The 14,084-nt window shown below is 39.2% G+C and overlaps 1 protein-coding gene across 2 annotated transcripts in view; it reads right to left on the reverse strand.

The window, feature by feature from the left end:
- Positions 1 to 72: 72 nt before the first annotated feature.
- Positions 73 to 14,084, reverse strand: part of SNX14 (sorting nexin 14) — a 55,396-nt gene continuing 41,384 nt past the window's right edge. For both annotated transcript variants that reach the window (XM_032183916.1, XM_032183917.1), the window contains 8 exons: positions 13,167 to 13,207; positions 12,865 to 12,984; positions 6,747 to 6,870; positions 6,092 to 6,256; positions 4,915 to 5,010; positions 4,054 to 4,145; positions 3,829 to 3,885; positions 73 to 278 (listed from right to left, as the gene is read on the reverse strand). In XM_032183916.1, coding sequence (XP_032039807.1) covers positions 240 to 278; positions 3,829 to 3,885; positions 4,054 to 4,145; positions 4,915 to 5,010; positions 6,092 to 6,256; positions 6,747 to 6,870; positions 12,865 to 12,984; positions 13,167 to 13,207 — 734 coding nt within the window. In that variant the 3' untranslated portion in view covers positions 73 to 239. The remainder of the gene's footprint in view (positions 279 to 3,828; positions 3,886 to 4,053; positions 4,146 to 4,914; positions 5,011 to 6,091; positions 6,257 to 6,746; positions 6,871 to 12,864; positions 12,985 to 13,166; positions 13,208 to 14,084) is intronic.

Raw genomic sequence — 14,084 nt, forward strand, 5'->3', positions numbered from 1 at the left:
TTGGGGGAAACAAATCTACTTACTGATAACAGCTAAGTAAATTTAAATAAAAAGTACAGATATATTATTTACTGTAATTGTTATTAAATTTTATTGTCTTTATTGCATAAAGAAGTTTTTAGAACTTAGATTTTATGTTATTTACAAGAAAATATACAATGCAAGGTTAAAATATCACATGTCCATTATGTTAGTGCACAGCAGATGCTTCCACCGCATGTCCAGCAAGGTCCCTGCATTCACATCCAACATGACACAGAGCTAGCTTCCTTCGGACCCTGTTAAACAGTAATCAAAACAAAAAGACTTAACTATGATAACACATTTACATATGAACAGCTGATCTGATGTGCAACGATTAATGATATTTGAAAACAACCACGTGAAATCAGAGATAACAGAAAGGAAGGCTACTGCTTTCAGGTTTTTAATGCTATTAGTTGAAAGAGATTTTATTCCTACTCTGGAATTTCTCACCTCCTCCATCCTTAAGTGCTAAATACACATAATTTCATAATGTAGCAATTTTCTGATTTGGAAGTGGCACTGGCACATTTTTGCAACTGGATTTCTTTTCTTGCTCTGCTAGGAAAGCTTCTCCTGTCTCAGCTTACCCTTTATCTCATATCCTGTCTGAACAGGCTTCCAGGGGACTGGCTGTATTATTGTATCAAAGGCAAAACATAAAAGTGCTTTTCAGTTCTTATCATTAGAACTGGTACACTTTGGCATGCTGACATTAAACACAGCGTATCTGTAGTGATCCACTTCGTATCTGCATTGGTACATGCAGTAGGATTTGACTTCAACAGGGGGGTTGACATCCCCCTAACAGAAATTTTCCCATTTCTCCTATTGCTATTGCCCCTGCTGAACGCGCAGTACTCAAAATAAAAGTTCCAGGATGCCCCAATTTCTCTCTAAACTGAGTTGAAACATTTTCTGTTCCTCACTGTAACTATGAACACACTTTGATGTCATGCAACTCAAGAAGGACCCAACTGCTCAACAGAGGTAAGTCACTGGGGTCATTTTTTTCCCCAGTAGGACTGATAACTAAGTAAGAACCAGCCATTAAACTTGCCAATCAAAGCTGTTTGGAGGAAACTATTTTCTTTCTAAATGGTTTCACGGTCAGCTTGCAGTGATTTGGAAGAAATTTGGAAGAAATTGTATTATTAGACCGTCGTGAGACAGGTTAGTTTTACCCTACTGATGATGTGTTGTTGCGCTAGTAATCCTGCTCAGTACGAGAGGAACCGCAGGTTCAGACATTTGGTGCGTGTGCTTGGCTGAGGAGCCACTGGAGCGAGGCTACCATCTGTGGGCTTATGACTGAACGCCTCTAAGTCAGAATCCCGCCTAAACGTAGCGATACCGCAGCGCCGCGGCGCCTCGGTGGGCTCACGCTAGCCAGCCGCACGGGCGGCCGGTGCGGAGCGCCGCTCGTGGTCGGGAGCGGAGCGCGGCCAGATGCGGCGCCGCCTCTTCCCCCGCCGCGTACCGCACGTTCGTGGGGCACCCGGTGCTAAATCATTCGTAGACGACCTGATTCTGGGTCGGGGTTTCGTACGTAGCAGAGCAGCTCCCTCGCTGCGATCTATTGAGAGTCAGCCCTCGACACAAGCTTTTGTAAAAAATTTATAAAAAAAAAATCACCTCGAGTACTGTGTTCAGTTTTGGGCCCCTCGCTACAAGAAGGGCATGGAGGTGCTTGAGCGGGTGCAGAGAAGGGCAACGAAGCTGGTGAGGGGCCTGGAGAACAAGTCCTACGAGGAGCGGCTGAGGGAGCTGGGCTTGTTCAGCCTGGAGAAGAGGAGGCTCAGGGGTGACCTTATCGCTCTTTTTAGGTACCTCAAGGGAGGCTGTAGCGAGGTGGGGGTTGGCCTGTTCTCCCACGTGCCTGGTGACAGGACGAGGGGGAATGGGCTTAAGTTGAGCCAGGGGAGTTTTAGGTTGGATGTTAGGAAGAACTTCTTCACTGAAAGGGCTGTGAGGCACTGGAACAGGCTGCCCAGGGAAGTGGTGGAGTCACCATCCCTGGAAGTCTTCAAAAGACGTTTAGATGTAGAGCTTAGGGATATGGTTTAGTGGAGGGCTGTTAGTGTTAGGTCAGAGGTTGGACTCGATGACCTTGAGGTCTCTTCCAACCTAGAAAATTCTGTGATTCTGTGATTCTGTATTTTGAATTGAGGGCTCCATATGAAAAACACTGCCCTCCACCCATCCTCTCTCTCCACCCTGCTTGTGCTTTTTCATACTGACCTTCCCTCATTTGCCCCACTTAGTCCACCACAGCCCTACAACCCTCACTACTACATCCTACAGGCAAACATCACGGAAGTAGTCCTGTCTTCTGTTTTACTCTTGGCACATCCAAAACAGGAAAACTGCTGAAGTTCCTGGTTGGAGTACCTTCTTTTCCTTTCCCTTACCGAAATCCAGCCCAGCAAATACTCTCCCTCCATGCCCATCACCAGCCTCAGCCACATGGGACATGCAGAGCCCAGGCCTCAACACTTCTGGGTCACTGGTCCAAAGGGAGCCTCAGAGATCCCTCCTTGCCAGGTGTTTTTCTGTAACACTGCAGAGCAATCAAGCAGTGGCACGCAGTTACAGGGAATGAAAGGATGGATTAAGAAATTGCAAAAACCTTAATCCCCATTTAAATTGAATAACCTTTTCTTGTTTTGTGTTCAAAGAAGAAAAAAAAATCCCCATTAAATATATCCACTGTTACAGAACCATGGAATGGTTGAAGTTGGAAGAGGCCTCTGGTGGTCTTCTGGTCCCTTCAGCATCTTGGTGGCTCTCCGCTCAATTCCTTCCAGTCTGTCCAGGACTCCCAGGTCCTTTTCTGCAAAGCTACTTTCCAGCTGGGCAGTCCCCAGCATATGCTGGTGCATGGGGTTGCTCCTCTATTCACCCCTGGGGTACCCTTCTGGTTACTGGCCTCCAGTTAGACTACAGATCATCACCCTCTAGGCATGACCAATGCTTTTAAGATTATTTAAATGCTTAACACAAAGCCTTTAACTTTTTTTCCAGCACTAACAAGACAGACCACTGTTCCTATAGATAGCTGCCGAGGTACAAAACCAGCTCAGCGCAGTAAAACAGCAGGGCTAAGTCAGGTCTTCCAACGCAGCACACAGGTCACTAGGCTACTTCCTTGTTTGCTTGGTTGGCTGGATCTTCTTTTGTTTGTTAACTGCTTGAACACAGCCACGATGAATAGGCCAGCTAAGACCTGATGCACAAAGTAGGTTAAACAGGCTAAGCTGGTCTCCTTTCAATGAAAACACCAGAAGGTGCCCTAGCTTGTTCTGACATTTATCATTTGTTTCTGTTTACTGTGCAAAACAAATCACTGCCGGCACTCCTGTGGTTCTCAGACACAGGGTTCATGCAACAAAAATCTGAATGATAAGTAAGGTGGGGTTTTATTTTTTTTTTAAATGAGATGGGTCACAAACCTAGCGATATGCGTTTGTATAGAATTTGCACAACACAGAATGCTTTCTCCTTGATCTGGATAGTGGAACTTAACATAGAAAGGCATGCAGATCCTGGCAAGTGATTATTCTGCCCAATAATACTGAAAGGCACCCTTACTGCGTGCCAGGTAAATGGGCCAAAACAGATTTGCAGAGACCTAATTATCAGAAATGTAAGTAATCCGGATTTCAATGATTTCAATGTATTAGTAAAATACAGATTTTCCACCAAAAATTTAAACTTATTACATGGGAACAACAGAAAAAAACGTAGCAAAGAGCAATAGTAGCTTGAAGCAATCTGCAATTCTTGAATAGAGTTACTACATACCTTACTTAGCTCTGGGAAGAGTTCTTGAATCCCAATGTCCAACAGAACATAAGTTAACTGAAAGGAAATAAAGCAAATAGCATCAGCCAACCATGAAGAACACGCCAAGGCAACGTTATTGCTTTTTGTCTTTTGCACTGAATGAGTCAGTCCTCTGCCATAGCCATTCATTCACTTTAGGAAATGCTCTACCCAATGGAAAGTTTCTCAGGTGTTCCAGGTTACCTGTTTGTTGAGCACTGGTTGTTGCATGCCATCGAACAGAAGCCTGATGCCTTCGTATTTAGCTTCTTCCCCAATGCACTTGCCAATTAAATCTAGGCCAGATACCACCAACAAATACACAAGTCACTGGAAAGCACTGCAAAACAGCTGTACTAGGTAGTCTGTAGTATAGCACCTGGTTAAGTAACATCCCCTACACTAGTTTCAGCTGACATAAAAATAACTCCATAATTCCATGTGAGGGCATTTTTCTTGAAGTCCAGTAATATAAAAATTGGTTTTATTTAAAGAGAATTCAAGTTTTATCCCTCTGAAGTAGTCAACAGAAAAAAAAAACCTCATCTGGTTCCTCCTTTTCTTAACCCCCATTTTCAGTGCTGCAAACTTAAATAATTATTACACTTTTAAAATTTCAACCTATTGTCCTAATACTTTGTTTAATACACAAGCTGGAACTTTTAAATTACTTCCTGAATAACCCAGAACATTGGCTTCTCTTCTCTACTTTATACAGTGTAAGTAGAGTTCAGATTTATCTCATGGCTTCACAGTGCCCCTTTTTTAACCCGATCTTCATCTGGATAAAATATAAAACACACAAACATTCTAAAAATGTAGAAATTACAGTTTTAAGCACCTTTGTGAAGTTCTCATTTATGTTTTTATGAATGACTACACTACCTACGTTACTCAGTGACAGTGAGGTAAGTGATGGAACTGAACTCTAACAGTATTCTAGTCAACTCAAACCTCAGCAGCACAGGAATTGTTTGATTTTGAAAGCTGATGTTACTGTATTCAGGTTGTACTTATGTTCGAACATTTAACCATATTCTTATAAAGAGTCGTTAAATAAATAACCTGGAATGTATCTCATCATTTCTTCAAAAGTCTGCTTTGCTCGCTTCTGTTTATCCTGGAGAGAGCGAGGTTCGGTATTCTCACAGAACACAGCATCTGCAGCAAAGACACATTGAAGAAACTGTCCTTAGGCAGCTTATCACTGGCATAAAAATGTTTTGGATAATGGCTTCAAAGTTGAGCTTCTTTTCTGTGTAATCTTAACGGGAAGGGAATTCTAAACCTTGCCAGGTAATAGTCTTTTGATTACATCAGCCTCATCAAATCCACAGTAATCCCCCTGCTTGAAGGATAATAATCTTTTGCCAATTTGTTTCCATTCTTTTCAAATTTTTAAAGCATTATCTTTTGGGTTTAGATCAGTCCTACTTTAAGTTAGTTATAATCTCCTTACTTACAATTTTCCTTGCCCTTTCAAAATTATAAGCAGTATTTACCTAGGGCACTGTCTCAAACTGTCCAACATTTCAGATTTACCTACGAATGAAAATAATTGCTGTTCATCAGAAATATTTGGCACTCAGTTTTGGTTTTAAACTCTAAAAGTCTTTCTCCTTTTTTGTCTTTCACACGATTTCTTCTTGGTTTGATACGGACAGAGCTGGTCTTGATTCCAGAGCTATGACCCCATTTCATTTAGCTCAGAGTGTGGTCAGATTATTCTTCCCTGCATTTGAGAGCTTGTGTGTTGCTTTGGGTGTGTTGTTTTTTTGGTTTGGTTTGGTTTGTTTTTTTTTTTTTCTTCTTCTCTTTTTTAAACCTCCCTCCGCTTCCCTTATTTGAAGGTCAAAAACACTCAAGCCCTCTCAAAAGTCACCAGAAAGAAAGGAACAAAAAATTTATGATAAAAGACTAATGAAGCACAAATAAAAACTAATTTAACAAAAGCATGAACTATTCACATACTGACATACTAACCCACCTTTATTCTCTTTTTCTTGTTCTTGCACACCTCAGCAAATTCATACTACTTAAATCATGATTGACAGGCAACATAGCTAACTTAACATCTTTCAGCAACAACCTTTTAGAATCTTTTTATAGATCCACTTGATTTTTAAAGTTCCACTGGCTTTAGTCAGGAATTTCAAAGTTTGGTACTTGGAACTTAACAGAAGGGAATTCAATTATCAAATTAAAGTGACACTGCTACATCAAAGACGCAACCATTACTAACCTCTCAGCAGTGTTATCAGAGAAACCAAACGGTGTTCCTGAAATAGCTGTTCCAACTTATAATGCAAGTAGTAGTCTGTGTACAGTTCCAAGGTATTTTTGAAGAGAATTCTTCCTCCCATCAAGAGATGATGCAGCCAGTCGGGAATGCGGAAAACTACCCGACCTGCAAAGTTACAGCAACAAATATTTATATGATTCTCCTAATAGGATAATAAAGGAGTCACTTATTCAAAAGAAGAAAAAAGATCGTAAACTAGCAGATATTTTAGTTTTGGTAGTGCAATGCCGGAAAACGACTATTTTTCATGTTGCTTTTCAACTATTTTAAATTATTTTTATAAATTAGTTCCCAAAGTATACAAAGCAGCTTAGAGGCATCTGAGAAAGGGCACTACTTCCACAAAATTAGTCCAAGATGCAGAAAGATAAAAACAGAAAAACTGAACAATAATGAGATAAATTGTAATATTATAGCACAGTAAAGACTTTTTTTTAGAGTGTTTATGTTCCTAAGCTGTATATTGTTAACATTGCAAGTCCTTAATCATTACTACAACCAAATTTTATTTCTTACCAAAAAAAAAACCCTGAACCTCATAATGAAAGTATATATATAAAAAGTAGAAGAATAACTAAAAGAAGTCACTTCTTACCGATATACATCAAGTAGTCATAGACACCTTCCACAGTCAGCATTTCCATGAAGTAGTTCTGATTTTGTCGTCTTTCTGTATTCTCAGACCGGTTTGCATTATTCTTGAATAAATCATTGAAAAGCTAAAAACAGAAATATAACTTGGAAAACACTGCATTCAAAAATAAAAGGATAACCATCAGGTTTCTGTAGCATGTTTGTTTTTCATTAGAAGTAACTTTGTTTTCCAGAGCTTTCAAAGAATTCATCAGTTTTCCATTATATCAAGTTGTTTTTTTTAAAAAGCTTTCCAAAGGGAGAAAGCATAAAAAGCACACCACATGCTGCCAAGATATGCAACAACCAAAACCTCATGATTCAAAATGCGGCAGCGGTGCAACCAAGACATTAAATCACAGGCCCTTTTGCTCCCAATACCTTCACACATCTAGACTTTATTACAGGCCTTGCTCCTTTCATGCACCCTGTTCTGTCACTGAGAGGCATAAAGGAGACGAGTGTGTCAGCCATAAATTACAGGAGTACCCTACAACATCCAAGCATACCTGAAATATATTGTTGCCTTGTATTTTGAAACACAACAGGTTCAGGACAAAACACTCACCTTTTGTACACAAGTCCCAATTTTTCCTTGACAGATCGATTATTTATAGTAGAAACTTCATGTGTCTTTAAGTTATCAAAGTTTGGGTTTATTTCTATTCATCCCGTTTCCCATTTTATTTCTTCATCCTTCTATTTTCCCATGTTCCCCACCACGATCCCTCCTTTTTCTTGACTTTGGATATCACAATACTTGTAAAATCCCAAGATGTTTTACCCTGCAACCTTTAAGGAGTACCACGCCACCCAGGCACTAATCCTTTCCTCCCAGTCCCACCAAGCCTGTGGGCTCCAGCAGCTGGAAAGGAAGTCCTCTGAGACCTGATGCTCTTCAGATCTGACGATACCTCACAATACACAGTAAGAGTTTATTTTAAATTATTCTATCCCCAAACCTGTTGAACCAAAGTTCAGTAAAAAAAAATTATACAAAATACTATTGTATTTTGAAAAGAAAGCTCCAAAGTTTTGTAAAGCTTCTAACTAAACTGTCTCAGAAGAAAATATAGAATAATTGTAACATTGCCTAGACTGAGAAGATCGCTACTGACAAATTTAGTAGTAGAACTCCCAAATTAAAAATAGTTGCAAAGAATGGCTAGCAATTTGCTTGTACTTGGTTTACCCTCTAGAAAATCATTCTCCCTGTAGTAGATAAGGCCATTAAACATACAAATCCCAACAGACCGTGAATCATGCACATCTCTACACAGAACCATCTGCAGTCTTATGAAAAAATACATTAGGAAATCTGGTAAGATTCAGGTTTTGACTCACACTTCTTCAGGCTCTTTCTTTCATAAGTGCTGACTTGCTGGCATTATCACCTTCCCAAAGTTCACTCAAATTAAACAATACCAACTCATTACATAAATTACATGAAAGAGCAAATATAGCTAATGTATGTTTGACGACTGGAATCCAAGAAAGCAACAAACCTAAAAAGAGCAGATAATTATTCATGCCTACTGTATGAAAGCATGCCTGGTATGTTGTTTAAAGAACCCTATATAAACTGAAGTCTATGTGCCTTCTCAAAACTAAAACTACATTGGAATAGTTGAATTTTTAGTTGAATTATTGTAACTTAAACAAGAACTTCATTTATTTTTTAGGTATCCCCCACAATCCAGCAGAGACAATAGGTACTGAACCAACTCATAGCAGCCCATTGTGCAACAGATAAAGTTTCAGAGTAGTGTGCACAAGCCAAATTAAATGATTAACTCTGGTGGGTAAACTACAAAAAAAACATAAAGGCTATCTTTGACAAAGCTTTCTGACTTCCTGAAGTTATTTTTACTTTCACCCCAAACCCAAAAGCAATATATTTCAGATATTGTACGTACCTCTGCACATGGATAATCTTTCTTGCTCTGTAAATACAACAGCTCTATGTTCATTGTCAAGCTCTGAAAGCTCATGCTTTTGTAAATGGCATTTTGGAAAGCAACAGCAGATCAGTGTACGCTGAAGTTACAAAGCCAATGAGCAGTTTTTATAAATTATATATTTTGCATTGGTCCAGGATAAGTGTTTACTGTACAGTCTTTAGCAATGCACACCTGAAGGATGCAGCAGCCATAACATCTTTGCTCCGAATGTATTTTGACTCCAAGGAAAGCAAAGTGAAAAATGTACAGCTGGATATCCAACACAAACACAGAAATTATATTCCTAATTTAGATAAGCACGTGATTTTGCTTTTTCATGTTTCTGCTCATTTTAGTATTTGAGACGTGATATAATGCTCACTATTGTAATTACACTAAAAAAGACAAGCAAGACAAACTCCAATGTTATCCTTAGTCAGATCTTTAAGATCAAGCACTAACTGTGATTGCAACTCTGAAATATTCATAAAATGCTCTCAAGGGGGAAGTTCCAACATAATGGTACAAGCTCTTGAAGAGAGTGAAACATAAAAGGCACATACAGAGAACAACCAAAGTAACCTCCTGTACAACAGGCTATCTATTGTACTTCAACGGGAAAAGCTAACAAAATGAGCACTTGCATGAAGTGTCTAACAGAAAGAACAGTTATTCAGCTGCTACTAAGTGCATCCGCACACGTACACCCACACATTCCAGTACAGGTGTGAAGCTTATAAAAACAATACCGTGATTATGAACAATATCCACAACCAGAGGCATGAACGTCCCCGCTGTTCTTCCTGTTTGTTTGCAAAGCACAAATGAAAAAAGAATCATATAAAAGAAAAAAGAGTGTATGTAGTGTCTAGACCACATCAATTAGCGTATAGAAAAGAAGCTGTCTTCCTCCAAGTAACTATGCATAAATACAGATTATACTGCTGATGTTTCAGAACAGTTCTTACTGCTGTTGGCAGGCCATCACAAGCCAGCAGAACAATGCCTTTGTAGGCATGTTTTTCAAAATCTGCATCAGCTGAGAAGTCCTGACCTATTCTAGCAGGTGTGACAAAAGTTCATTCAGAAGACTATCAAGCTGGTACAGACGTACAGAACAACAACATAGCTGGGAAAGCTAAAAATCCTGTTTGGTGCCCCTTAGAAGGGCGCAGGGCTTTTTGTTCGTTTCTTTGTTTTAACCAGGAAGGTTGGTAACTCTTTTGATCTGGTGAGTCTGAAGCAGGATAAAAGCCAATTGCTGGTGGCTGTACTGAAGTTGACCACCCATTTTCATTATGCATTTGTAACTGGAAAGTTTTCCACTGATATTTCAGGCACGAACGCATACACACACCAGGAACAATCAGAACAAAGCCGCACGCAGATCTTTCAGAGAAGTAGGCACATTTCTGACTAAACTCAAGCTTTCATCTGCCAGGCCTGACTGTTCAGCCTGCTGATGACGAGGAAGCCTGGGTGTGCCCTGCTCATGGCATTAGAGTTGGCAGCACAAGCACCCGGAAACACGTTCTTGTACTCTCAGCAGATCCCAGCAGGCTGACACTAGAATAAACAGATCCGTTCCAGATAAGCTACATGGGAACACTGTGGCAACGCAAACATCAACTGAATATCTGACCTAGCTTTCACCAAAAACTGCGTGGTGAAGAACTTTCTTGCTATGAAATAACAAGCTCTTCTCACAGATGGGTGCTTAGAGAGAAAGGAGTGCTGCAGCCTGATCTGCCTTCCATCTTATTTCCATGTATCTCGTCATTGACTCCATACAGGTAGCTCACACAACCCTGGCACAAACATTTTGCATACGCCTTCATCACCAGCTTCCGTGTGGAAAGGGCACAGGGCTGCTGCGCAGTGCTTATAATCTTTGTGAAGAAGTCATGTGAAACAATGATCCTCAATGAACCTCAAGTCTATGCTACATGAACTGGGGGTGGCCTACCTTCATCTTCCTGTGGACTGAACAACCCTGGGTGCCTGCATTCCTACACAGCATTTTCCAGCTAATGTTTTTCTGAAAGAAATTCAGTTAGTAAGTTCAAGCACAGCTCTCTAGTGTGGTGGTAAGCAGAGACAATTAGGAGATTTGCTTCCAAAAGGAAACCAGCGGTCCAAACTGAAGTGGTACAGCAGATGAAACCAGCGTGGCTTACAAATCGAACCCAAGAAGGGACAAAATGCAAATGGCACAGCGTCTTGGCACCTGGCACAAAGCTTTTCCCGAGCATGAGCTGACTCAAGAAAGAGAAACTGGTTTCCAAATGAGGCATGAGCAGCATAGTAAATCAGCTGAGGAAGGCTGAATTTCGGTGTGCATGGAAAGACTCAGCAGAGACCAGGACACAGCAAAACCTGGGATATCAGATCTCTAATAATTGCAGTGACCGTGTGATGAAGCACCTGTGCCCTGGTTAAACTGGTAGATGGCAAGTTAGTGAGCAAGCAGTCTGCAGATGAATTGCTCGTACATTAATGTTAGTCAAAATTTGTGGTGTGAATTGAGCACAAACAGATCTTGTCCAAGAAAACTTCAGTATTATAACGTGAAAACCACAGCATAGCCAGCTCTTGACTTTCCTGGGATCACCATGCCTGAAAAGGATTGGCAAGACCTCATTTCCAAGCCTGAATTTCTGCACATGTTCTTTCACAACAACGACCCACTGACACTTCAGGAAATTAGTTTATACTTTAACTGGGCAATGTTACATACTATTTTTAAGCTCTTTACAAATCCAAACTGGTTTTAAATATCGTACCACAAAGAACCTTTTCTTCACTGGAAAACTTCAGAGTGCAAAGCTTGTTCCTCAAATATTTTAAAGTATGTTAAATGTATCAAAATTATTAACACCAGAACTTCTTGACAGAAAAAATTAACTGATTATTCATACTTTGCCACAGCATGCTGCCAGATGGTTTATGAAAAATATTTAAAGTATTATGCCTGTACTGTTTCAAACAAGTCAAAAATTCTGCATCTGATTTTTAAAACTACTGATGGATTTATACCTCACTGTATAGACAGCAACAGCAAAACATCTGAACCCTGGAAATACTGCCCAAGGTTTAGTAAAAGTCTTGAAATGAAAACTAGTAATTTTCTATGTAAGCATATGAGGTAATGCTACAATATTGGTTGTACTAATTCAGACTTCAGGTTTAAAAGATGAAATCTAATGAAATTAATAGTTTTAACTACCTAGAATCATAGATTGCCTTGGGTTGGAAGGGACCTTAGAGGATATAATTCCAACCTTCCTGCCATGGGCAGGGGGCACTTTCCACTTAATCAGTATAGAAGTTTTGTAGCTGCAAATTCTTCTAATGTCATAATACTACAAAATCATCCATACAGAGGGAAATTAATAATGTCTACTTTTACAATGGCCCATCACCAGAGAGAACTATAAATGGATCCTGGGCTTCTAGCACTTGCAAAGAAGAGAAGGTGCATAGACAGTACTTTTCATTAATACTCCTCCACAGCCTTTTTAAAACTTCTGAAGCTCATGGAAATCTTTCTAATTGGTTTTACTAAGCTCTAGCCACAAATACAGGTAGGTTAAAAAAGGAACTAGCTATCTTTTCCTATAGTCAAGAAAAATTCAGTATGGAAGCACTGGGGTTTAGCTGTGATGTTACAGAGAAAGACTGATAGTTGAGAGCTGTAACATATGCTAGACATTAGTGATTAGTATAGTATCATAAAATTGATAAACGCGTATCAGCACTTTGAAAATTTTGGTCTTAGAGTCCTTCGGCAAGTCATAATTTTGTCAAACACTTCGGCTGTTCAAATAGGAAGCATTACAATATCCCCCATTTAATACACCTGCTTTCGCTCTTCTCTCAGGACTTCCCAGACTGTCTACTCTGTATCCTCATCCCCAAGTCCAGTAAGAATTTTAGAAGTCATTTACCCTAATGTATAATGAGTAAAATGCAAGTCAGAAAGAGATAAAGCTCTCTGTACTACTATTCTCTCTCATGTGAAAAGTCAAAACAAATCAGGTATGCTGTTCTATTCATGCTTTTTCTGTTCACTCTCTGCATTTTCAGAGTATGGTAAATTTTCCCCACTCATGTAAAGTGGAAGAGGATGACTTACTGTACCTTCTTGTTGTTTTCGGAAGTGGGACTCAGAATTGTAAGTTCAGGCCTGCTTGGTTTAGGCTTAGGAGATTCACAGGAGTTGATAAAATTCATGATGAAAGGCTCCAAATGCTGACCTTTCTGAAATAAGATATGAGTGACCAGTCACTTGAATAATTTGGGGGGTGGGGAGCACACGAGGAAGACAAACAACAACAAAACCCACAAAATATGAATTCCCAAACAAGTTTTTGACTAGCCTATTAGTTACTGTGGTAAAATTAGTCATTGGAGTTAAAATGTTGGGAACCTGGAAGACATACCTCTTTCATCAGCTTTCCTGGAACAGATTTTATAATCTTACCTGTAATTAGGAAAAAAAAACAATGTATCACTGCCTGACCGTAAACAGAACACAACTCTTTTCCTATCCTCCTACCAATTTTTCACATCCTTTACGTAGCCCATTCAGACAGCAAGCTCTTTATAGCATCTTTAAAGATGCATCTAAAACTTTAAAAATATTTGTAGATATTGCCTAATAACAGCTACATATGACAACAAATTACTAAGCCACAATAAACAAGACATTCTTCTCTGCCAGTGTCCAGTATTTCATTTAAAAATACTATAGTTTAACTTTTTTTTCAAGTTGGTACAAAAAGCTGTGAAAACAGTCTTTCACACATTCAGCTTATAACCTAGTACTTAGTATTCTTTAAAATAAGATGCTTAAAATACAAAAATTATACAGATGATTATCTGGTTTCTTAAAAAAGTAATCACAGTTTCCAGTGTCTAAATTCTTACACCTTCATAAACATTTATCACAAAAAAAGTCATAAAAACTCAAATCTTCTTCTTGCCCTAAAAAGATCGGCTATATCTGGAGAGATTCTAGAAGGGTGCAGTCTTAAAAATATTGGTGAGAAAAAGGTTTACAAATTGGATAGGCTACAGCTGTGGTCTTAAAAAGTAGCTCTTCTGTCCTGATAAGGTGATACAGTGTAGTAACTTTAAATGTGGAAAAACTAAAGTGTATAGGATTAGTTTTATTGCTCTAAATGTAGTGCTTGTCTACATATCATGAATTTTGGAACTTACATTGGAAAGTATGTAAAAAGGATTAAACAATAATTAAAATTATTAGTTCTCATAAAAAGCCCTACCAAAATGCCATGACTTGTAAAAATAATAAATAATATTTATGGAAGGGAATCATACTCTCAGACATGGGATGC

The sequence above is a fragment of the Aythya fuligula genome, chromosome 3 (assembly GCF_009819795.1).
Source record: "Aythya fuligula isolate bAytFul2 chromosome 3, bAytFul2.pri, whole genome shotgun sequence".
Lineage (NCBI taxonomy): Eukaryota > Metazoa > Chordata > Aves > Anseriformes > Anatidae > Aythya > Aythya fuligula.